The following is a 25,625-nucleotide window of genomic DNA, read 5'->3' on the forward strand; positions in this document are numbered from 1 at the left end:
AGTATAGCATATCATGTAACTAATTTAAATAATTTCTTCCTGGTTGAGCCTCATTAAAGGCCCAGCATTAAGCTGGCCTGATTAGATCTACTAATCAATAGTGGGGAAAAAGAAGCCGGTTTCAGCACGCATGGCAGCACAGGAGCAGGATCACACTGCTCCAGTCCCTGGGGACCACCACTGTCCCCAAGCCCAACTCCCACCCACCAGGCACAGTGTCACTCCACAGGTGACCACTGCTGCCCCCTTGCCGCTGGCCACCACCGTGAGTCACGGCCATGTGCTAGGGGCAGGGATGGCAACTGAGCACTCCTACCTGTGTCCTTGACCTATTTTATCTGGGCAAACCCGTAACTGCTTTCCCAGGCTCTCTATGTGCCTGGACCTTCTCTTGAGCACGTGTGCCGTTATCAGCAGAAGGCGACAGCGCCCGTGCAAAGGTCCCGGTCACCAGCCAGGTGTCCGGTCCAGCCCCCGCAGGGAGGGGAAGCGAGAGCGGCGGGGTGGGGGGGCTGTGGGGCCCAGCCCAGCCCAGCCCCTGCCCTGCCCGGGGGTCCCTGGTGGGGCCAAGGCTCTCCGGGTCCCACTGCTGCTGGCCCTGGTCCCGAGCAGCCTGAGGCTGCGCCCCGAGGCCCCCGTGCCCACTCTGACCCCGCCGTCCTTCCTTGGCTTCCCCCCCGCCCAGCCCCGCTCAGCTCACTGCCGGGACGCCCCCTGCCCACGGAGCCGGGAGCCTCGCGGGTCCTTCCCAACCCCAGGCTCCTCAGACTCCGCTGCCCGGCCGGGGCAGCAGCAGTGACAGAGGCAGGGACAGGGACATGGATAGGAACAGGGGTAGTGGCAGCAGCTGGCTCCGGGACAGGAGCAGGAATGGAGGCAGGGACCTGCTACAGTGGCAGCAGTTGGGACAGGGACAGTGGCAGTAGCTGGGACAGGGCAGGGACGGGCATGGACAGAGACAAGGGCCGTAGCTGTGACAGGGACGTGGCTGGGAGAGGTAGAGGGACAGAGAGAAGGGCAGTAGCTGGAACAGGGACAGAGACTGGGGCAGGGACAACAACAGGGACGGGGGCAATAGCTGGGACAGTGACAAGAGCAGTAGCTGAGACAGGGGAGGGACAACGACAGGGACGGGGGCAACAGCTGGGACAGGGACGGACAGAGAAGAGCAGTAGCTCGGACAGAGACAGGGACAACGACAACGACAGCGGCAACAGCCGGGACAGGGCCCAGGGCCGCCCTGGTCCCGCCTCTGGCCACGCCCCATAACAGCCCCGCCCCCTGGGCGGGGCCAGGGCCGGGCGGTACCCGCCCCCTCGGGGGCGTGGTCTGTGTCTCCCGTGACGTCACCGTCCCTCGGGGTGCGCAGCAGGTGCGGGCGGCGGCGCGAGAGGCGCAGGGCGCAGGTAGCGGGCTCCGTGAGGGGCCGGGGGCCCGGGCCGGGCCGGGCCAAACCGAACCGAGCCGAGCCGAGCCGAACCGGGCTGGGCTGGGCTGGGCTGGGCTGGGCTGGGCTGGGCTGGGCTGGGCTGGGCTGGGCTGGGCTGGGCTGGGCTGGGCTTGGCCGGGTTCGGCTCGGCTCCGTGCGGGTGGGAACTGCGGCGGGTGGGGGGGAGTCGGGCCGGGCAGGACTGATGAGGATGAGGAGAAGGAGCATGAGGAGGATGAGGAGGAAGGCTCCCCGGGCTGCAGGGCCGGACCCGTCCCGTCCCTGGGAGCCCCGCGCTGGGTGCCCGCCCTGGGGACGGCGCTCCGGAGGGGTCGCGGCAGGAGGGGCCCGGTGTCCCCAGCCCGGGGTCCCGCCCGGCCCGCCAGCGCCGGCCCTGCGGGTTCTGTCCCAGAGGTGCCCGAAGCAGCCCCAGGGCGGAGCGGGGCCGCGGCTCCCGGCGCTGCCCTGTCCGCGGGGGACGCGGTGCTGCCCGGCTGAGGCTGTGCCTGAGCCCGGGGCGGGCGCTCCGAGCGGGTGGGCACGGGTGGTACTGATGCTGAGGCTTATTTAGTGTAGAGCGAGAGGTGTGGCAGCACTCGGAGTAAAAATAATTGTGCTGCATCGTGTGTTTAAAAGCCATTATGGTTGTCCTGGATTTATGTTTCTTCTTCCTTTAGGTGAGGGCACCTCATTTGGATAATTAAATGTCATGGTGAAATAGGAGAATGAGGGAAGGAGAGTACTTGTCTCCTGTCCTCTGCCTCACTTCGGATGGCAGAGGGCAGTCCCTCTCTGTCCAGCATAGTGCCCAGATCTGTCCCACTCATCCCAGGGTCGTGTTCAGCTTTATATGAAAGAAAGAAAAAAAAAAAAAAAAAAAAAAAAAAAAAAGAGGTGCTTTTTGCTTTTGATGCCTGTGCTACGAGACGTGTGTGAACAACCTGATTGTAAATAGGGTAAGTCTGGGTAAGGTAGTGAGTGTGGGTGAGTTATAATGACTGTGCTGAGCAGGTGCCTTCTCCTTGTGCTGTGTAAATACAGTGATAGGATACAAGGTGTGGGAAGTGCTGCTGTGCAAGCAATGAGGTATTTTCTCATCAGCTGTTTAAATAATAACTGACTCTTCCTAGAATTTTTTGATGATGATAATAATAATTTTACTATATCAGGTAGACTGAGGAGGAGGCTGAAAACACTGAGACTTTATAAATTTTTCTGATCGTATTTCAGTGCTTTTTGGGGACAGTCAGGGATTAATGTGCATGTTAGATAATAACCTATTGCGCAGAGTAGTGGTTTTACCGAGCACAGGAACTTGTGCAGCACAAAGTCTGCTACACTCTGCCCCTTATTCGTGTGCTATAAAGGCCATCTTTGTTAAATACTGATTTGTCATTCCCCGACTGGTGTGAGAGCTGTAACTGATAATCTGCAGAGGCTGGTGGGTGTCCTTGCAGCAGAGGTCGGAGAGGAGACTGTCCTGTAAAGGAGTGGCTCTGGCGTGGCTGAGGGCTCCGTGTGTGCTCAGTAGACCCTGCGAGGGAGTGCCCTGGTGTCAGTCAGAGCAGAGAGCTCTGCTGTTCTGCTGCCCTGTGTCCCCCCAGGTCCATGTTACGTTTAACATTGGCAGTGGTTTGCTGCTCAGAAAACCAGGGGTGTTCAGTGAGTGTAAGCAGAGATGTTCCAGCTCATGGCATTGCACTGGGATGACGGAGGAGTACCTGTAGGGCTTTGTGTGCCATGGACAAAGGAGCTACCTGTTCTCAGGGTGGTTCTGGACAGGATCAGATGAATATGTTACCTGATTTTTTTTTTCTACAAGGGCAGAGCAAGCATATGTAACTCTGGATTTTCAAGAAACAGGTCTGCATTTCTCCTGTCCCCTGAGTGTGATCTCTCTGTGGCACGGCTGGAAGCTTATCTGGGGTCCCTGAAAACTTCTCGTGGGAGCTGGAGCCTTGAATGAGCAGGTTTACTCATTCCCAGCTGTCAGTATTGATATTTTTCTACTCTCTGGGTTGCGTATCCTGCCTTTCTCAACTTCCTGCTGCTGACCTCAAACCCGCTGGCTCAATGAGTAGAAAAGAGCACTGTCATTTCTGGGAATAGGGAGAGATAGGAAGGAGCTCAAGTCATTCAAGCAGACGGTCAGCATTGCCAGGCCTGGCATCCTGCCGGCTCCCCGCGGGCAGCCCGGGAGCCTGCTCAGCCCAGCGAGGCAGAGCCTGCCTTCCCCAGGGCTCAGCGTGAAGTGCTTGGCCTCACACCCCTGCTGAGGGGCAGGAAAGTGCTGGGCTGCCCTCACAGCTGTGTCCTGGGAGCAATTCCCAACTGGGATCCCCCTGTGTGGCAGTGCCATCACGTCGCTGTCCTGGGAGGGAGCAGTGCCGTGCTCCAGTGCCTGCCCACAGCTGGTGGGATTGCGGATGGCTTTGGGGAATGGACCTCCTTGGGAGCATCTGGCCTGTTGAGTTCCTTATTCCAGGCACCACCACTGCTGGACAAAAGCTGCTCTTTCTGTCACTTAAATATCAGAGGGAGAGATTTCCACGCTAGGCTTATAACGTATTCTGGAGGCGTTATTTGGTCCTACCAGGTACTGAGGGCACTCAGTCTCCTGATGTGTGGGAGTTTTTCAGCCCCTGACAGGGTGAGGCAAAGGCTTTCTTGGTGACCACTGGGAGAATCTGGGAGTGGCTGTGACAAGCAGGCATTAAAGAAGATTCTTTCATATGCCCTACAGGCAAAGTAAAGCATCATGTTAGAGCCACATGAAAGATATGGAACAGCAGAAAAAGTGAGAAAACACGGAGGGGGCGGAGAAATCTCAGTCTCATTCCATTTTCCAGCCTATCATGGAAATCTCTTTCTGAGTAATGAGATCTCAGCTGTAGAAAATGCCTGTATTTCTGTCTGCACACAGCAACATAACCATGCCCTGGGAGCTTCTGTGCTGCTGCCAGTGTGCTTCTGCTTGAGGTGCTAGGAAATCGTCATTGTATTCTGGGTAGTATCTTCCACTTAATTCACCTGTGTTTCAGAGCTGGGGAAGTTATCCTGAAAGCCTGCCGCTGTTCCAAGGCTGGAATGCTGCCAGAACACCATCTGAATAACACACAAATGTATTATCTGTGCTTATTAATTTTCTTGCCAGTCATACTGTTTGTTTCACATTCTCTTCTCTGTTAGACCAACAAAGCTGCTTGCTTTAACTGTTATTTGCAGGTCTAGTTTTACCTGACAATCAGATGTCTTCATTGAGTTTTTTGTTGTTTAGGTATTTGTTGCACCTTAAAACAGTCAGTACACCACTTTAAGAGCAAACTATTATCATGTGTTTCTGGAATTATCTAAGGCAACACATTATAAAAAGATTCGAACAAGTGATTGCAAAAGCATTCAAAACCTGAAATCAAGATGTTGATGCTTCCCTCTGAAATTATTTCTGCGTAAAGGACTTTGCTTTTTGGTATGTTTTGCCACAGGCACTGCTGTACCTGGGCAGAGTCTCACCTGGTGTGTCAGCAACAGGTACAATGGCTGACACCACCTGAGGGGCTGGGAAGTGATGCTTTCCATCTGTGTAATTGTTAGTTCCTGTGTATATTTCATCTAAAGGTTTTCTTAAACCTTTCATCAGATGTCAGAAAAGCTGAACAATTTCCCCCCATTAAGGTTGCAGTCACGTAACAACAGTAGCAGGGCACTGGATTTGATTTTTTTTTTTCCGCTAATGCTTTTATTGTAGGAACAATGTCAGCTGCATACTTTCCTTCTGCCAGAACATGTAGGTAGACAGTGGGCAGGCAGTAAGTGATGGGTAGTGTTTCTGAAGAGGTTTGTGTGTTAGTAACAATTGATGAGACATTGAAATTTGTCTGAAGAAGGAAAATCCTGGTGTGCAATCCTGTGTGGGTGTGAGGGTGCATTGGTAAGAATTCTGTGGAGATCTGTGACTGTGAAGCTCCACAAGGGATGTTGCCCCTGAGGCAAAAACTGTCAGCATGAAGCCCTTTAGAGCTGATCAAATCCTGCTTTCTGAAACCACCTGGAAATGTGATAACCATATCCATTATGGTTTTGCCAGGAATGAAGGGCAGACGATGGGATTGGGGAGCTGGGACAGTTTGTAGAGACACCAGCATCAGCCTCAAACATCAGTTGCACTTTCCATTTTCACGCATGGGCAGACTTCAGATCTCTGGAGGGCTTGGAGGATACCAGGAGGAGGGAATACCCGGCTCAGGAAAGTTAAATGCTTGTTCATCCAAACCACTGGTCAGGGCACAGAGCTGCCTCATTTGATGGCTTCAGCCACATGAACAGCAGCAGTTTTGTGCAGGAGATGACTGGCAGCCACTCAGCTAAACAAGAGGAAATGCCTCTCTTCCCAAGGATTGTGAGTGTCCTGGAGTCCGGGACACCTCTTAAAGAAATGGGCTTGAACAGAGGAGTGGGTTTTAGCTTTTCCTTTGACAGCACAAAGCTGGCCTTTTTGCTTTTGCCGAGACCTGCGTTTTGGAAATTAAAGTAGTTCCAAACACCTTTTGTCAGAAAAGGTGTGGGCAGCTCCTGTTCTCCCTCAGCTATTACTCTAGGCTGATGGAGCTACCTGGTGCGGTGGGAGGGCAAACCAGGCAGGAAGCTTTTCCTGGAAGCAAACTGGGCAAGAATGGAATCTCTGACAATTTATCCTGAACGTACCTTTCATGCAATCACTAAGTGGAACTGACAAATAAGCCGGTAAGAGGGAAACTCAGAGCCAATGCCATTTAAAAGCCACTTGTGCTCTTTTTCATTTGGATGCTGTTCATATGAAATGTAATTTAAATGCTAGGCTGGTTGCCAGGAGCTGGATTGTTGATGTTAAATGTACTTTCCATTAGAGCTCTGTATTGGAAAACTGCTTCCTAGTGCTGCAGGCATTGGAAGGGGTGGGTTACATCAGGGTGCCCCAGTTGTCCTTCTCAGGGTCTGGCCTCTCACCATGCTCTCCATCTTCATCTCTGCAAAGACCAGCTGAATCAATACCTGCCATACCCAAAACGTGATTCCTCCTGACTACAGCAGCACGAGGTGCAATGCTTGTTCTGCTGTCCTAAAAACAAGCAACTTCCCGCCTTTAAATCCCAGAAATCTGCTGATTGCTTTTGGGTTGTTATGGTTTTTTGTTTGGTTTTTTTTTTCTGTGTTCCACACTGCCGATTTTCTTTGGTTGGTTTGTTTGTTTCATTTACTAATCCCCCATTTGTTTCCAGAGGGCTGTTTCCAGCACTGTTCCTTATGCAAGAGAAGGTGTTTCACCTTGTTTCAGCATGCTAGTTAGATTGTCCTCTCACCTCACAGGCACAGTTCTTTATTTAATGGATTTGCTTGCACTGAAGATTGCATTTGAAGGATCTGACTTGCAGGCAGCTGTCCATAGGGATTGATATTTCTTTGCAGGTGGATTAGTAGCTGTGAGCACCTGCTGTGTAAAAATGCAGATGGTTTTATGCGTGCTCTCCTCAGTTTTCCCAAGGTAACAAGGTGCCAACAGGTAGAAGCAGATTCCTGCTGCTCTCCAGTCATTTGGGCAATAATTATGGTGGCCATAATTAGGCTGACCTCAAGAGATGTTTGGGAGCACCAGCCGTGTACGTGGCCTTTTGGAGGAGGGAAAAGGGTGAAACTGGGTCATCTTGCCGGGCTCTGAAGGGTCTTTGTTTGGGCACCCCTTGTGCCAACAGAAAAGCGTTCTTCCATCATGCTTTCCCTCATTCTCTTCATTCTTGGTCGTTTTTTGCATCATGTTACTTTCTGACCAAAAGTCCTCCCAGTGCAGGCCCCCAGGCTGTGCCACAGGGCTGCACTTGTGGAGTGATGTAGCCAACAGCCAACTAAATTAAGCTTCCTGATCCTTTTTTTCCTAGTTTTAGAGGTGGCAGCTTGCGGCTGGTGAGACTTTCCCAGGTTGAAACTGAGGCTGTTTTCAGAGACTTGTGGAAGAGCCTGTGTGTTGTCACTTGGGTGAGCAGTGTGGTGAGCTCTACGTGTGCAGTGACAGGAGCTCTACAGGAGCTATTCCCACTTGGAAGGATCCTGCAGTTGCAATTACGTGCAGTGCAACTTGAGCTCTATTTTTAGCTTGATGGATGGCAAGAGCTGCCCTGGGAGTGGGCTGGGAAAGGGGTGGGAAGCAGGAGACAGCTGTGGCACTGTGCAGAGAGAGTCTGCCTGCTTCCTCCTAGACAAATGGTGACACTAAAAGGCACAGTGATGGCTGGAGAGAATAATCAAGGAATGTTGCAGGCTGTGTTGAAGCCGACAGTCTTCAGCTCAGGAGAGATGCCTGAAGAAAGAAAAATATAATAAATTCATGAATGTGCTGGAAGAGAACGATCAGGAGCAGCGACTGACTAGCTCTGTAGCAGCTGCCTTGGTTTGCTGGCCTTGTACAAGGCAATAAAAGTGAAGCAATCAGAAGTTTTTTCAAAGCCTAATGGTGAAATTTGTTTCTCTAAGGATGGGTTGCCAAAATGGACAAGCTAAACATATGTATATGTGTAGTGAATGCAAAGCATTATAGTTCTGTACTTGCACCTTTTGCTAAGCCTTAGCCAGAGCCAGGTTACAGCTGCAGAGGGAGACTTATATTCTCCATAGGATGGTGGTTCTTGCCTGTTGGTACCTCTGTGGGTACATGCACATCTGGTGTCATGGGCATTGTCTTTACAACACCGTACTAAAGTGATTTCTGCTTTGCAGGCCTTTTGAGCAACGGTGCAGCTTTCTGGGGTATGATAAGCAGCTTGTTTAAAAATGAAACCCTGCTGTTGGGGTAGGGGAAATAATGTTTACTCAGCAGTGTGGAACAAAGGAGTTTGAGCATAACTTAGGGAAACGATGATGTACTAATGAACTTGCCTCTTAGCAAAAGTACTGATGCGGTGGGGAGGAGGAATAAGAACTGTGGTTTGCCATTCTCTTCAGATGGATTAGCAATTTCTCTGTTGGCAAATGCTTAGTGACAGTCAAGGAAATCTCTTTGTGAGGCTGTGCAGGGACCATTGAGCTCTGCAGTGGCTCTTCCTGCTGGACCTCCTGCAGTGCCATGGAAAACAAAGGGCTTTACTGATGGCTGGTTTCTTTCTTCTGAGCTTTGCTTCTCAGAGGTGCTACCTAGGAAAGGCACAGATATGAGTTCTGATGCAACCTCACAGGAGTTGTCTTGGTTGCAGCTCACACAGAATTACTGGTTGGGGTGAGAACCTGCGGCACAGCTTGGTGGTACGTTTGGCTAAGAGCTCAGGTATGTCTCAGGTGTGTATCAGCTTCATGATTCAAAGCCCTGCCATGCAAACACATACCCATGTGGGTAAGTAGGGCTAGGAATTGTGTAAATCATGTATTAGGTCATGAGGCTGAAGGAAATCTGTGTTGTCACAGCTCAAAAAGGGCAAGTAGGGATGTGGGTATGTGTAGCAATGACTGGCAGTGAAACTGGGGAACAAGGAAAGAGTCTTTCTGAGAAAAGGTTCCACAACTACCACCTGGGTTTGCTGAATGCCTCGATGAATTCTCCAGGAGTTTCCTCACTCATCACAGGCAAATCCCCAGTGGCTGCTGAAAGTGTTCATGCTGGACACTCTCTTTTGTCTCTTGCCTAATCTTAGTTATGCTTTACCCTCCTTAATCTCCATCTTTTCCTCTGTTCTGTTGTTCTGCTGTCTCTGCCCAGGGATCTGTACAGCTGTCAGTAGGCTCTGGCCAGTTTTCCCCTCGGTTCCTCTCCCACATCAGCAGATGGAATCTCAGTTACTGCCTCCACTCCAAACCTGCCTTCTCTTCAAAAACTGTTTTGACACAGGAGCTGGTAAACAAAGAGCTAGTAGTTCCTTCTTGTTCCCTATGCTACCACTTCCCTGTTTGCTCAAGCCACTGGATTTTTAACTCCCCCTGTCATTTTCACAGACACTTCTGCAGCGCTGCTGATGTGCAGGTTTTTTGTTCATTCCCATGGCTGTTGGTTTTAACCAGGCTTCTTTCTTACCACACTCTTTCAGGGGTTTCTGAGCTTTGCCAGGTACACCTGATCCCCACCTCAGCCCTTTCTGCAGAGGTGCTTTGTTACCTGTGTGGTTCCACTGGCTCCAAAGGGATTCTGGCGTGTTCCCATGCTGGGTGCTCGCACAGAGGCCAGGCAGGCTCCCTGCTTGGCTACCAAAGGGAGTGAATGGCCAGTCCTGATGGAGAAGGGTGGCCCTCAGTGGTCCCAGAATGGTAGGGGAGCAGTGGGATGGCTGAGTTTATCTACTGACTCAAATTGAGTTCATAGCCAGCTGAAGAATCACAACATCTGTTAAACCTTGCTTCAGCACTAAAATATCAAGGGTATTGAATGTAGATAAATGAATTGATGCATATGAGGGGACAGAAGGGAAGACTGACCTTCCCTGGAAAGGGTGGGCTGAGTTGATCATCCTATTGGGCAGAAGGACTTTGAAAAACTGAAGTAATCCAGGTGAGTTTGCTGGAGCAGGACAGTGCTCATCAAAGCAAGCTAAGCCCGGGGAGTTCGTAAGGTTTATGAACTAAACATGGTTTGTTGTTTACTGCTTTTGAATGCCTTGTGTGTATATATAAAAACACATGTATTTGTACCTAGGGTGCAAAATTACAGCCTTGAAAAGAGAAAGGGGACATGGATGGAGAGGTTGTCCCCTGCCCACAGAGCAGACAGTGGGCTGGGGCTCTTTGATCTGGAACAGGGCATTTCCACATGCCACCTCCTCGTTTTGGTGCATCCCTAAATTCAGGAGGGTGACCTCCTGCAGTCACCCTGATGGGGCAGGAGGCAGTTTTCCACAAGTGCCCTGGATCCCCTCATGCCAGGAGCAGGCATAGCAGCTGTACATTGGGTCAGGGAGGCTGAACAAACCAGGGGGTTCACAGGGTTGCCTGGGCCATGTCTGGGCACAAAATGGTTACTCTGCCACATGCAGTGCTCTGTGGATATACACACACACTCATTCTGGCCTTGTTCTTCCCTGGAAACTTGCTTTTGGATGTTATTTTGGGACGATTTTCTGGGTTAGATGAGCATTAGTGGCCTGGTGTGTCCCAGTTCTCTAATTGATTGTATTGAAGTGAGTTGTAGGGCTTGCTGCCTGCCTTTCCCTGCCTCCCTGAAGGAAGAATTTCTTTGCTGGAGACTTGGTAGGGGCATTGCATTGCAGTGCAGCGGTTAAAGAGCCTTGAGTTAAGTGTATGTTGTGCTTGTCAGTTTTAAAATGAGCAGTTAAGTGGTCTGGCTGGCCTAGCAGTAGGGAAAAAAAAACAAACCATAAATAAAATTCCTGTAATCCCTGGCACTGGTTAAGCAGTTAAAACTCTTGACAAAGCCATTAAAAGACATGGTCTGCAGGGTACAGCACTGCCTTAGCGTTTAGCTGGGACAACTTCTTTGAGAGGGGAAGAGGAGGGACAGACACTGATCTCTTCACTCTGGTGACCAGGGACAGGACCCAGGGAATGGCTGGAGCTGTGTCAGGGCAGGCTTAGGCTGGATATCGGGAAAAGATTCTTTCCCCAGAGGGTACTGGGGGGCACTGCCCAGGATCCCCAGGGAATGGTCACAGCCCCAAGGCGGCCAGAGCTCCAGGAGCGTTTGGACAACGTTCTCAGGTGCCAGGTGGGATTGTTGGGGTGTCCTGTGCAGGGCCAGGGATTGAACTGGGTGATCCTTGTCCAACTCAGCATGTTTGCGATTCTGTGACTGTGCCTGGCACACCTAAAGGAGCGCTAGGATGAAGTCAGGTGAGTGACAGCTGCAGCCTGTGAGCCTTAAGGGCTTCTCGGTGTCCTGCGGGGCGGGAGGGCAGCGCTGTCCCCTTGGAGCAGCCCCTGGATCCCAGCCACTGCGTGGGATCAGCCGGGCTGTGTGCGCGGCAGAGCCCCGCGGTGCCACTTGGCACCATCGTGCTGGCGACCTTGGTGCAGGAGCGACGTGTAAACAAGAGCGAGCCTTGGGATTCTTCCTCGGGGAGGGACAGCCGGCGCTCCGAGGCTGTAAACAAACAGCTCGCTGCACGCTGCCAGGGACTGCGGCAGCTAAACATAGCCCCGGGGGCCCGGCCCGCCCGGCCGCTGCCCCGCACATCGCGCTGGGCCCCGCCGGCCCTGCCAAGGTGGAATTCTTGGGGCTGCGGCAGCCAGAGCTCGCTGGATGTGCCGGTGGTTTCTGCTGGCCGTCCCCGAGAGCGGGGACGCAGCGCTGAGCAGGCGGCGCAGCCCGGCTTCGTGCCCATCCCTGTGCCATCCAAAGGGGATCCTGCCGGCCAGCCTCTCCCGCTGCGAGCCAGCAGCAGCGAGCCTAGCCCAGGCAAATTATGCTCCTGGTGTTTCTTCCTGTGGCGTGTGGGAGGAGGTGTGTAGCAAAGGGGAACTGGTGAGCTGTCTGCACCGTGTAATAGGGGAAGGAAATAGCAGGGTATAGCTGCTTCAGGCAGGAGGGTTTCTGAATATGTAGGACATTAACATACACTTCTGTTTCTCAGACAGGGAGAAGCTCCAGCAGCCTAATGTAAGAAATGATTTGCTTAGTCATGCTGCTTAGGGGTTCATTAAAGTTGCAGTATTATGACAGTCTTGTCTTTTGATGGCTGTGCCATGAGTAATACATGACATGGGTTTTATGAGCATCAACTCTCTAAGGTGTCTTTAATGTTGCTTTTTGAATGAGGCTGAGCCCAAGGCCCTAATTCCTTGTGGCTGCTTAATGATTCAGTTGTGTATGACTGGAAGACTACACGGCGTGCTGGGGTTACAGTGCCATCAGGAAATTGCTCACATACAGCCTTGCTCCAAAGTGCTGGTCTGGAGGCTTTAACAATTAGCAGAAGTGTAATGGACATTTGTGTTCACTCCTTCACCTGTCAAAGCTATCAAATGTGCCTGGAATGGGCTGCATTTTTCCATTATTTTCCTTTCTCATATTCACAGAAACATGAAGTAATCATTTCTAAATCTCTTTTAAAAGCGTTTCAATCGTGAGTGGAAGCGGAGGAGTTTGCTTTGCTGCTGCAAGACTTTGGTCTCAATGTGACTGGAAAGCAGCCTGTTACTCCTGCTCAGCTAAACTTGCGTCACTTAGAGAAATCAACTCCATCCCTGCCCCTGTGATTGGGTTAAAAATAAATTTGCTACTTGACTAGGTATTTTGAAGTCTGTTTCTCACACAGCCGTAGGGCCCTCTGGAGAGGAGTCTGAAATGGAACTCATATGGTCGTGGACGAGCAGACCAAAGCAAACCAGTTGTCCTGTTTGTTTCCCTCTTTTGCAGGACAGATTCTGCCTCCCCCATGAGCTACGATAACCCTCCGCCGTACCCCGGCCCGGGCCCCACCGCGCCGTACCCACCCTATGCGCAGCAGCCGGGGGGCCCTGCCGGCCCCTACCCCGGCTATCCCCCCGGGCCCTACCAGCCAGGCCAGCCAGGATACCAGGGATATCCCCAGTACGGATGGCAGAACGCACCTCCACCACCGCCAGGACCCGTGTATGCAGATGGGCCCAAAAACACAGGTATGGCTCAGCAGCTGCAGCTCCCACTTGTTTGCCTCACACTGACCTTGAAGTCATGTGCTCACCAGCACTTGGCCCTCATGGCCTTGGAGGAGGTGGAGACTTGTTTGAAGTGGTGATTTTGTTTGCAGCTTGTTTTCATACTTTGTTTTGCTGCAGTGTCTCTCACAGTTCTCTCTCTGGTTGTTGGAGAATACTGCTGAACATCCTTAGCACTGATTCCTCAAGGGAATCCTTATGCTGAGGTTGTTGCGCGGGCTTTAGATTTGCCACAATTCTCATTTCACCTGTCTCTTGGTTGATAAGTTTCAGCCAAAGGGTGCACAGATAAGCTTATAATATTCAAATGTACAGTTTGTACTGAATTAATGGGCCTCGGTTTTCTTGAGCCCATCACTATATGTCCAAGTGATCTACTCATTCCTGGGCATTTTGGTTTTTTCTGGAGTTATTATCATTCTGTGGAAAACCCCAGATTTCTGGGGAAGGGAGGGAGGGTGGTGTTCCTTCTCTCTGGCAGCTGGCTGGTCCATCTGTGTGCCAAGTCCCCACAATATAGCACATTGCTATGCCCTGGCACCCACAGCTCTCCTGGGGCTTGCAGCAGGCTCAGGTTGTCTGAGCAGAGGCAGAGAAAATGATTAAAGGACCAGAGCTGCTCCTCCTTTCTATGAGGAGAAGCTGAGAGAGGTGGGACTGTTCAGTGGGTTTGAACAGTCTGGTGTGGGTCTATCAGGAGGGTCCAAATTTGAGCAGTGAACAATTGGGGTGAGTGAATAAGAACCTGAATTGAGGGCAAATCATGAGTTCCACTTCCAATGTAACAGAGTGAGAACCCTGCCGAGGAGGAGGAGGAGGAGGCAGCAGCAAGCTTCCCACCACTTCCACCACATGGACTCAAAGTATTGTCAGGGTTTTCCCCAGGGTTTTGGGGTGGCTAAGAAATGTTTCTTAGTACTGGGCAGGGGAAAACTCCTTGTCTCCCATGTGGAACATCTTTGGTTGGAGCCAGTGTTGCTTTTTTTGCCATAGCCACACAAAGGGATATGCTGGCAAAGGCTGAAGGGAGACAGGGGCTGTGGCTTTGGACAGGCTAACTTTGAGACAGTTCTGCTGCCTTGGGAGCTTGAAGGATCTCATATCAAACTGGATCAGGGAGCTGATGACTCTGAATGTTCTCTGCTTTGCTCACAAACCTGTGGACCAGCACAAAGAATAGGCTGGGAAATTGGAGGGGACAAGCAGAGAAGTGTTTGAGTGTCTTTCACTGAGAGCCCAGGCTTGTTCTGCAGGGGTTTGATTTTGTTAAGCCCAAGCTAGCACAGCTTCAGCTCTGCAGAAGCAGCACTCTAACCCATAAATCAAAAACCTTCTGGTAACTCTTGGCCTTGAACTGCCCTCCTGCAGCTACAGGTGGTCTCTGGACCCACCTTAGGAGCCTCTAATTCACTCTGCTTTTGCAGAAGTGGATGCAAAAAGTGATAGAATTATCGAATGGTTTGAGCTGGAAAGAACTTAAAGATCAGCCTGTCCCAACCCCCTGCCATGGGCAGGGACACCTTCCACTATCCCAGGTTGCTTCAAGCCCCATCCAACCTGGCCTTGGGCACTACCAGAGATGGGGCAGCCACAGCTTCTCTGGGCAACCTGTGCCAGGGCCTCCCCACCCTCACAGGGAGGAATTTCTTCCCAATGTCCCATCTAACCCTGCCTCCAAGCCTTCCCCAGGGTTGCTTTCCATCCATTCTCCACCCAGCCTGTGTTTGTGCTTGGGATTGCCCCTACCCCAGTTCAGGAGCTTCTGCTTGGCCCAGCTGAACTTCACAAGGTTCACATGCCCCCACCTCTTCAGCCTGCCCAGGTCCCTCTGGATGACACGCATTTATTTTAAACACATTTATTAATGTCTGCAAAGTGAAGTCAGGGGTATAACTTTGTATTTGTCTGCAAAAGTTTCTCTTTTTCTTCATTCTCCTTCTGTTAAACATCCTTTCCCCCCCCCTTGCTCCTTTTTTGGCCCATCTTTTAAACTGGAACCTGATCTTTGTCCTCTGACACTGTAAAAGAGCTTTCAAAGGGGCTTTGTTTAAGAACTCCAGGAATGTCTAGTTTAGAGTGGATGCCTCTAAAAAAGCTAATTTTTTATAAATCTCTTACACTAGTGCTATGTGTCTGATAGTGTGGCTGAACTGCTAATATAAAAAAATGACATCTAAATTTAATCAAGGCATTGCAGTCAGCCTTGTCAGTTCCTGTGGTGTTTCCAAACAATTATCTGGGAAGAGCTACCGTGTGGATGCTTTCCTTTCAGAGCGGATGTTTTGCTCTCCTACGTGACTCTGCCTAATCTGATGAATTCAGCTACTCCAAGCAGCACATTAGTATTTCTGAACAAACCTGTGTCCACAGTGAAAACTAGGAAATTTGCTACACTTTAAATTCTATGCTTTATGTTATTTTACTGTGTGGGCAAACTGCAGAGATCTTATGTTGTAGATTGTAGCCAATGTGCTAATGCTGATGTGTGGAAGTAATTATGTATCATGTTTTCGTCTTGAGTGGATCACACAGGTGGAAAAAAATACTGTTGAGCTCTCAGAGTCTGATGGTAAAGTGGCATTTTATGGTGATGGAGTTTTTTCATCCTAATTTGTTGCCTGCCAGGAGTAGCAATGGACAGAGCCTGTCCACCTGGCCCTTGGAGAAGTAAAAAAACCTCACATGCCTCACTCTGTATTAAAGCTGCATCTGAGATGCAACAGGGAAGCAGTTTAACCTGAGTGCTGCTGAGGGTAGGAAAGAGAAAGTTGTTGCTGTTCAGTGAGCAGTGACTCTGCCACAAATAGGTGAGAAGGGATGTTGCCACCTTTCAATATGCCATTGAACAGGGGGCCAAACCTAAAGGCTTGTTGGAAGAAGCTGCAGTCCAGAACAGCTCTGAGCAAGGAGAACACGTGTGTTCCCCTCTGGACTGTCTGCGCAGGAGTAGGCAGCCACGAGGATGTCTGGGGTGCAGAAATCAGCTTGCGGTTATGTGTTAAGCCTTAGTGGTGGTGGCCATATGACTGCCGTGTGGCCACCCCCAAAGGGCACTGTGGGACAGGGAGACTGCAGCTGATCCCAGTGTTCCTTGGCCCCGTCTCGCAGAGGGGATGGAGCACAAGCCTGCACCTCCTCAGAGTCACCCCAGTTACCTCAGGACATAAAAGGCCTCAAAGCATATGTTTTTTTCTCCATGTGAAGGAGCAGCAAGCTGGAGACTCGCTGGTGACTTGCTGAGGTGGCACAGAAGCCCTCATGGTTTTGTTTTTTTGGATGGATGGATTTCTTTTTAGGCTTGACCAGGTTACTGATACCAAAGTCTCCAAATAAACCCCAGTGTCTCACATCTTTCAAGGGCTGGCAGCTGACTTGGCTGTTGTTCATCAGAAATAAACAACTTGCCCTTTGCCTTTAGAGATAGTAATGTATCTGCTGAGCCTGGGGGACATTATCCTTAAGGGCGTCTGATTCAGCTTCCTAGCTCTGGGAGCTGACTGATCCCTGCCTGCAGTTTCCCTGCTGCAGAGGCTGAGGCTGACTCTGCTGCCGTTCACACAAAGTCCATGGGGATGTGAGTTTCTAGAACAAGGTGGACGTGCCACGCACTGCTTGGTGTGGCCAGAGAGAACCTGCCTGCACCAGAACAAAGCTGGGAAACACACAGCTTTAGGAATGTGGTTCCTGTGTGCAGCACTGTGTAGGGAGCAGGTTCTTTACAGCAGGGGCTTGCTTAGGAGGAAGAAAATACTTCTTTCTAGAAGATCTCTCATTTCCCCACCAGTATTTTCATTATGTGTTATCAACTGGCATAAGGAAACCACAGTTACTGCTGACTGGTCAGCTGGTACTTTGTTGTCTATGTAAATTAGAGGTGAAATGCAACGCAGCTGATAACAGTAGGCTTTAAAAAGACGTGGAATGAGCCAAAGTACAAAGTGACACGCTAATTTTAAAAGCAGAAGCTGATGCTAGCAATTTGACCAGGTTAATTTCTACCCCCCCCCCCCCCCCTGTTGATACCTGCCAGCATAATGGATGAGGCTATTCCATGCTGTGCCAACGGGAACCAGGCTCTGTCAGCAGGCACTGAAGGCAAACAGAGCTCAGCATTGCGTCTGAGCCATTGTACACACAGGGTGGAAATCTTATTTCTGGAAGTTGATTACTTGTAGCAAAGCCGGCTGCGATAAGAGTAATAGTCACAGTGATGCTGTCTGCTTCCTAATGTTTGTCCAGCTGCAGAATAAACAGGTCACCTAGATACAGGCGCTGCCTGCTGCTGCAAGGTTGGATGGTTTTTCCTCTTTACCTGTCTCTGTGTGGAAAGGAGGGGATTGGAATCATTCTGGTGAGGCTCTCCAGTACCTTTCAGTGGTTACCTCCTTGCTTCCCAAATCATGTGGAGCTGAGCCTTCCCTGGCAGGAGTTAATTTGGAGGACAGGCTTTCTCTCTGTTTGTTGAGCCTTTCCAACTAGTCTGTCAGAGCATTTAGTTTAACTGTTCCTGTGCCTTCAGGAGCTGCAACTCCAGATGCTGGAGTCCTGCCAAAAAAAATAATAAATCTTACTTGGCAGTTGTTCTCTTATCTGCTTCTCATTCTTTAGTGTGCTTTAAAACCCAGTGTTCTCTCCTCCAGGACTGCTGTATCATCCCTCCCTCTGTCCCTGGCTGCACAAACGGCAGGGGCTGTTGGCAGGCAAACAGTGCAGTCCTGGGGCTGCTGTCTCACCTCACCTTCACTGCTTTTCACCCCCAAGGAGGGAGTAATCTGATGAAAACCTGATGGCAAAGAAAATTATTCCCAATTCAGGTCCAGTATCTGAAAACATGCTTCAGACAAACTGGTCTCAGGAGGCCAAGGCTGGCTCCAGCCTGGGCTGATTTTAACGAGGCTGCTGTTCCAGTCCTCGTCAGCTGGGCACCAGGCTGGGTGAGGAGTAAATCGTGCAGAGCCTTTTCCCAGCACTGCACAGACTGTGGTACTTGACCCCGTAAGGCTGCACAAGGAGGATCTCCCTGGGGCACGTTCCCTTTGCTCTAAACTGGGCCTTGTCCCTCCTCCTGTCAGTCACCCAGAACACGCTTGCAAAACCCTTGTAAGCTGAAGTTTGTGCTGTGTAAATCCCTCCAAGCCAGGTCTTGTTTAACTCTAGGACTGATGCTGATTTTCAGTGTAAGCACTGGCACAGGCTGAGGACTGTGCTGTTCTTAACCCTGCAGCTGACTAGGTTAAAACCATCTTGCTTTAAGAGTAAATTAAGATTTTACCAATTTAAAAAAAAATGTTAGAGGAAGTTCTCAAAATCTGTAGTTTTGGGAGATGTCTCTCATCTGTTATAGTCTAGAAACAGGCTGAAGGGCTTGAAGCCCTGAATTATTGTACATTTGAGCTGAGGAAATGTTTGTTTCTCATGTGACATGTCTCCTGTACACTTTCTAACCTGTGTGCTGGGGTTTAGGTGCTTTGGAGAGCTGGCTGATGCCTGCTGACATCCTGCTGAGACCTGAGTACTCTACAGAAGATGTGCTGGCTCCTGTAAGGAATGCTTGTGCCTTTTAGAGAGGCACATTGATACACCATAAATGCTGATTAGTATCACTGCAAGGATCTCTTAATCCCATGTCTCTGTGTTCAGGTGAGGAAACAATACCTTTTCCAGCCCTGGGCTCAGCTGCAAGAAAATCTTCTGCTCGGTTCCTGCTGAGCTCTAAGCCGTGCCTGGCGCCCAGGCTGGTGTGTGAGAGGGGAGCAGCTTTGCCCAGTGCAGCGCTGGCTCTGGAAAGTGCTCGCTTGGCTGGCCTGTGCAGTGATTTCCCTGAAATGTGTGCCCTGTTCAGCTTCCTGAAAGCTGAAACAGCTCTCTAGGGTGAGCATCAGAGCTGCTCAGACTTACGGGAACAGAGAGGCAGGAATTTTCCGAAGCTGCTGAGCCCAGGCATGTGGCCATGGCGGAGGGCAGGTCTGATACCTGTGTGAGTAGTTGTAGATCAGCTGTTTCTGCTTGAGCCCAGGCTGAAATCTGGGCTGGGTCAGCAGCGACTGTCTGGTGGCAGAGGGGATGTGCAGGTGCACATGCGTGCCCTCTGTGGTATTTTCATTCCATGACACTTGATTTCTGCTCAGGTGGCTGTGACAGTGGCCGTTTGTGTTTGGAGCTGAAAGTTGTGAAACTTGTTCTGAGCAGTTTGCAGCTTTGGAAGATTTTTGCTTGCTATTGAATGTCCATCTGGCTCTGGTGTATCTGTTTCAGGAGTGTACTGAGGTATTTCCTGAAATCTGAGTGTGGTGTTGGTAGAGACTGTGCACATGGTGAAAGCCTCTGGGCAGGAAGGAGTCGGGGGGCTGGGAAATAACAGGCCTGAAGCTGTTAGGCATGAGCAAATACCCCCAGAGAGGAGAAAGAACAATTAAATGCCTTCCTTGCCAAGGGAGTTAGATGTCATCTGTGCCCAGGCCGTGCCCTGGAGGCCTTGTGCAGAGCGCAGCCTTGGTGGCAGCTCATATGAAAGTTGAGCTGTTTAGTTTAGTCCCTGTTCCCCAGTCCTGCAGTTTCTTCTTCTGCATTTGCTGCCTATGAGGGGTTTATTTCAGGAGAAGTGGATGTCTGGGAGGTCATGGCTGGCTGGTCCTTCCTCCTGCATCTCTGGGTCTGAGTGTGCAGCTCCAAGAGGGGCTCGGGGACATTAGATTTCCTGTTGCTGTCACTTCTGCATCCTTTGGATGCACTTGTGCTGACTTTCCCTTCTCTGGCCTCCATCCTGAGCAGAAAAACTTTCCAAGGACCTGGGTGAGAATGGTTTGAAGGTAAAAGCAGCTGCACAGGCTGACCTGGCTTAGCAATCTGCTGCAGACAGCACAAAACCACTCCAAGACTTCTTGTTCACTGAGGAAGAGAAAACAAAGCTCTTGGTGCAGAAGTGGCTTGTGATAAAACCCACTTAACTGACAAGTGGGAAGAGGCTTATGGGTCCCTTCTCTGCTGTGCACTCCCTCCCTGATGAGACTCTGGTATTAAGTAATGCTCCTGCTCTGGCCAGCTGTTACCATGGCAAACAGCCATTCTGATACCACAGGAAGGATTTGGGGGCTGCAGCAGCAGTGATTGGTAAATTAATTACTGCTGCTTCCTCTCCTGTGCCCCAGGCCTTGCCTCACAGCCAGGAGTGCAGGTGAGGGGTCTGTGCTGGCCCACAGCTGGGCTAAAGGACAGTGAACTTCAGGGCCCTGGGATTTCAGCCCTCCCACCGTAAGAGGTTGGTGGGTGCTGGGCTGTGCTCTCCACCTCCTGCTCCCCAGGCACTGAGCCTGCCCCTTGCTGCTTCTCTGTGCCTGGATGTCATTCCTGTCATACCTGAGGTGCCCAGGCAAGGGCCTGGCCCCTGAGACGGGCAGCAGGACCCTGGGAGAGCTTGTGGAGCTCAGGGGCTCTCAGGGACTGTCACTGGCCCATCCAGGTACCTTGACAGTGATGTCTGTGCCTGGATCCTGGGAGAGGATGGGCTGATTCTGCCACCAAAACCAGTGCCCTTGTACTGCAGCCCTTGGAGAGCCAGTAAAGCACTGCAGTAAGGGGCATGGCAGTCTAAGGTCATGATTTTAGTTTATGCCAAACTGGGTGAAAAGCACAGCTCATTCCTTTCCCTCGTGGAGCTAATGATTAACGTATCAATTAGGTGTGAGAAGAAACAAAATGTATATGCTTAAGATAAAGAAGACTGTACATGAAATAAGAAGGTATTGTAGTATTTGTTTTAAAAACAAAGTGGGAGTTATTTGCACTGGTTTGTGCAGGCCACTGCTGTGTGATTACAGGGAGTGATACCGTTTTCAGGCTAAGCATGATTCATTGTGCTCTACGCTCTTTAAGGCTGATTAGGAGGTGGGAGGGTCTCTCAGTTCATACCTTCTGCCATCCTGTTTTAGAAAAAACTGTGAAACCATCAAAACTGGAGCCTAGAACTGAGTGCTGGCTAGTGCCACTAAGAGAAATCACCCTTAATTCTCCTCTTTTTGGGACCACCAGGCTTCTGTTGATAGTGACAAGGACCCTTTGTGCCGTAGGAGGTGGTTGGAGTGCCCAGCCTTGGCCAACAGAGAGGCACAAAGCAGCTGATGAGGTCCCTGATAAGGCTCACTGTAGAAAGCTGGGTGGCTTTAGCTTGGAGGCACTGGGCACTGAGGGATCTCACAAAAGCCTCACTTCCCTTCATTGGGAGGTTGTGGATTGAGTTTTGTTGCCAGGGGTGTCCCAGTAGAAAACCTGGTGTCACTCAGTGGAGTCCTGCTGGTTGCAGTCAGTTGGGAGGCTGTGGGGGGACCTGTCATCAGTAACGGGCTGTGCAAGACTTCCCAACTAAGTGCTTTCAGGGGGTTTGGATACCGTGTTTGGGGGGTTGGCACTGTGTTTGCACAGCCCTACTGCCTGGGCTGGGAGGAGTGGCTGAAGCTGCTCCCACGTGCTCTTGATGTCCTCGGGTACTTGTGTCACTCTGTTAGTGCCCTGAAGCCAATGGTCAGGTGTCCAAAATGAGCAGGTTGATGCAGGTTATCTCTAGCTTGGTGAGAGGCTGGGCTGGGAGCACTTCATCCAGCCTGTCTTTGAGCTGGTTTTCAGCTTGTGTGCTTTGGTAGCTGTAGCTGAACAGCTGACAACCCTTCAGCTGTCCTGCTCCTCTCCTGACCTCTGCAAGCCCCACACCCAGGTCAGAAAAGCTGTTTAGCATTAATGCTGTACATCTGTGGTTAAAATCTCTCTGGCAATTTGTGTGGTGACAGTGACAAAGCTGCAACTCCTGAAGCACTGATGCGGCTTCAAAGGAAGCTTCACAGACTGTGAGGAGAGGTGGCTGTAAGTCTTCAGAGCACTGCCCAGATGCTCTCTGAGTGTGAAAGTTTCCAGTGTTGATGGTGTGCACACTCAGACTGCAGCAGTGGTTGCTGGCAGAGGCAGAGCTGCCCTTGAGACTTGCTCTCCTTGGAGAGGAGCTCTGCAGTGGAAGGCAGCAACTTCTCGAATGTGTATTTCAGGTGTTGTCTTTGGGGTGTTCCTTGAATTTGGAAGGTTGAGTGGGTTGGTTAAAGTACCATGGCCACCTGCCATGGGGGAAGACCACAGGTGTTTTTCAGAGGGTTTCTGCAGAAAGGTGCTCTTGCCACAATGTACTGCTGGTTTAAATGGCTTCCAGCTTTTAGCAGAAGTGAGACAACAAACATGAGCCCTGTTTCACTGTTGGTGTCAGAAAGGCTCATTCCAAACCCATGGTGAGTCCTGGAAAGGCCTTGACATGGCTGCTGTCCCTTGCCCTGTCGCTGTCCTGCCCCCAGCTGTGCCTGTCCTTCATCCTGCTCTGGGCTGCCCCTTCCAGCACAAGCAGTGCCAGAGGGCTGGCAGGGACAGGGATGGGGTGATGCCCACGGGGGACACTGTGACCCTCTTGTGTGGAGGGGCAGCGTCCAACCCAAGCCAGCTGAGCAGCCGCGGTGAGAGCCCCTGGCTCCCTCTGCACAGGCCCAGGCTTGGGAAAGCCATTTCATTTAATATTTCAGGAAGTGTTTCATAACAGCACTTTGGACATGCCTTGAGCATGCTTGGTGGCATGTCCCTGACACTCAGTGTAGCTTAAAACTTCTAATGGCTTCATCATAAATACTTCAGGCAAACCCTTTTTGCAGCCCTGACAGCTGGTTGTAACTGGCAGAGGGCAGCCTCCTCCTGCAGCGTGGATCTGGATGTCTCAGGGCACTGGGGCCCTCAGTTTTGGGTATGGCAGTGCTCTGGCAGCAGCAGTGCAGCTCCCCAAGGCCCAGAGGTGGGGCAGCTTGAACAGCAGCCTGACAGCTGGTTGGAAGTGAGAGCTGTGTCAGGACTCCAGCACAGGGATGTCACCATCTAACAGAGGACGCTTGGAGCATTTGGTGTGTGTTTTGTCTCCACTGACTGTAACAGGACCTTCTTAGAGCAAACAAACACATCAAGGAGCTGCTTGTTTAGAGCTCCTGGATGCACCAGGAAAAGAAAGCCCAGACCAAGGCCCTGGCTCACCTGTCCATGGAGAACAGGCAGAGCTGCTGACACTCTGCTGTGTGACACAAGGCCTCACAAGCCTCTGTGTTCTCTTTGCAAGTCTTCTAGGCATGGCTTTGAGGGCAGGGAGAAGGGAGGGGCCTGCCCAAAATCCTGTCTGCCGTGGGACATACTCCCCTTGGGACAGGATGGGCTGGGTCTGTGGTCCACCCTTTCAGGGGGATGAAAGAGGCAGCCAGGGTGCCAGGCTCGTAAGTGATGGACCTTGTTCTGCGCTCCTTGCAGGTGTGGCAGGGGCTGGCCCTGGGCTGTGGGCAGGAGGTCGAGCAGCCTCCCCTGGCAGCAGCACGGGGAGCCAGGTTTCCATCAGCTCCTGCTCTGCTCCCGCTGGGAGGTGCCAGCCTGGGCTCTGCAGGGGCGGGCAGGGACAGCGGCTCCTGAGGGAGGAGAGTGTGTGGCACCGCTCCTGCTCCAGCACAGCCCCTCACAGCTCTGCCACCCCCTCCTGGGGCTGCAGGGAGAAGGGTGCCTCCATCCTGACATGCCTGGAGCAAGGGCTGCAGGCGCTGTGACTGAATGGTCAGAGGGAAGGGGGACCCATGCAGGGGCTCCCCTGGGGCTGGGCTGTGCCTGTGCAGAGGATTCCTCTTCTCCTTTGTTCCCCTTGATGATGTACCCGAGCGCAGACAGTTGGGGGTACTGGACTCCCCTCTCTGCCTCACTTGGTGGTGTCAGGGTTTTGGCATCATGTAAGCTGGAGCACGTCATCCTCCACCCACGGGTGTGCAGAGCTGAAGTAGTGACTGGGGAATGGTTTCCCGGGCACAAAGCAAGCCCATGGGAGGGCCAGACCCATGCCATGAGCTGTGTCCTGCTCAGGTTTCTGCCTGCCAGCACCCTGTGTCCAGCACTGGCTGCCTGCCTGGCTTGGACTCCTGTGTGAGGGCACATTTCCCACACAGGCCACAACAATCAGAGCCAAGAAAGCTTTCAGGAGGGACAATCACCTGCCTGCCCGCAGACTGATGCAGTTCTGGGTGTGACAGCCTGGGCCCAGCGAGGAGGGCCCAAAGATAAACTGCTTCTCTGTCCTAACGGGACAGCCTCAGGAGCTGCACAAAGCACAGGCAGCACACTGACCGTGCCTGCAGAGCTCCACCCAAACCTGGGGCTCCCTCCTGTGTGCTCAGGCTGCTGGCAGGGTGCAGTAAATCCCAGCAGACCGCCAGGAGCCACTGGGCAGAGATGGTTTCTGTCGCCCGGGGCGAGACCTGGAGTGTGTGGGCACCTGGTGGGGTGTCACTGCACTGTCACCTCCCAGCCTGTGGCTCGGGTGCTGAGCTGACAGAGCTGGGAGGCCCCTCACATGCAGGAGGGACACGGAGCTGGAGCAAGGGCTGGTCCCTCTGCTGTCATCCTAGGGAAGGGGGCAGCTCTGTGTGTGGTGGGGCTGCAGCAGTGTTGGGGAACAGCTCCTCGTTCACGGGGGCTGGGCAGTGCCCGTCCAGGCAGACAAGCTGCAGCTGTGCCGGGGAAGGCGGCACCTCCTGGGCAGCTGCCCTGGGGGCCGGGCCACGCCTGGTTCTCGTCCCCTTCGGTGTGTGCTGTGACTGTGGCCGGCGATGTCGCTGCTCCGTGCCTCACCAGCCCCTCTGTGCCCGCAGTGTACGTCGTGGAGGAGCGGCGGAGGGACGACACGGGCGAGAGCGCCTGCCTGACGGCGTGCTGGACCGCGCTCTGCTGCTGCTGCCTCTGGGACATGCTGACCTGACGCCGCTGCCGCCCCGCCGCGCACCGAGTGCTATGCAGGCTCCCCACTCCTGTCCCGACTTCTTTCTGTTACTGTAATCAACGCTCTGCTTTGCACAGCCAAGAGTTCCCGTCTGTCCGTCCTAGCGCCTTGTCAGGGTGGGGGGGTGCACTCCTTTATTTTAGTAAAGGAAAGAAAAAAAAAACCAATCCCTTTTTAACATTTCTAAGACTTTTGTTGTAACTTTGAAGAATGTGCTAATGGTGTATTTGAGCCAAAGGCATTCTGATGATATGTATATTTACCAGTTGAGATTTTCCTAGCCCTAGAGACAAAGAGGTACGCAATAATTAAAGCCAACAGTTGATTTTCTTCACTAGGTCCTGGCTTTTTCAGTAAATCTGTCTGCAGGGTGGACATCCCCTCTGGTGCTGTCTGTCCAAGCCCCTCATCCCACACAGGGCAGCACAGGCAGGTTTTTATCCTTATTTTTTTCCCCTTCTGGAATCAGGGCCCTCTCCAGCAGCTCCTGGGGCAGCAGAGCTGGGAGAAGCACAGGCTGAGCTGCTGTGTGTGTGCAGCAGCGGCCCCTGGGGCAGGGCTGGTCCCAAGCTGTGATCCATCATCCCGTGCTGCAGAGCAGAGGCTTGCAGGAGGTAAATTAATGGGCAAGAAAAGCCATGGATTAATCTGGTGCTGAGGATTTACAGCTGAAGCTGTTCCATAGCACGCCTGACCAGAAAAGGGATAAAAAGCTTTTGTCTGCAGAACAGTGGGGAAAACCTGCTGCTGGTTCCATGGGGGTGTGTCCCT

The 25,625-nt window shown here is 51.8% G+C and overlaps 1 protein-coding gene across 4 annotated transcripts; it reads left to right on the top strand.

Annotated features, from left to right (window-relative positions):
* The first annotated feature begins 1,310 nt into the window (after window positions 1–1,310).
* On the top strand, window positions 1,311–25,191 carry CYSTM1 (cysteine rich transmembrane module containing 1). 4 transcript variants are annotated; one of them, XM_066197602.1, is made up of 3 exons: window positions 1,311–1,406; window positions 12,753–12,994; window positions 24,727–25,191. In XM_066197602.1, the coding sequence occupies exons 2-3, from the start codon at window positions 12,772–12,774 to the stop codon at window positions 24,831–24,833; spliced, it is 330 nt and encodes a 109-aa protein (XP_066053699.1). In that variant the 5' UTR covers window positions 1,311–1,406; window positions 12,753–12,771; the 3' UTR covers window positions 24,834–25,191. The 4 variants fall into 4 exon arrangements, with proteins under 4 accessions (XP_066053699.1, XP_066053702.1, XP_066053703.1 ...); XM_066197605.1 differs by having other exon boundaries at window positions 1,341–1,372; XM_066197606.1 differs by lacking the exon at window positions 1,311–1,406 and adding an exon at window positions 1,772–2,385.
* Window positions 25,192–25,625: the final 434 nt, after the last annotated feature.

This window comes from Chamaea fasciata, unplaced genomic scaffold (genome assembly GCF_029207755.1).
Source record: "Chamaea fasciata isolate MVZ Bird 193981 ecotype frontalis unplaced genomic scaffold, bChaFas1.0.hap1 SCAF_15, whole genome shotgun sequence".
Classification (NCBI taxonomy): Eukaryota; Metazoa; Chordata; class Aves; order Passeriformes; family Sylviidae; genus Chamaea; species Chamaea fasciata.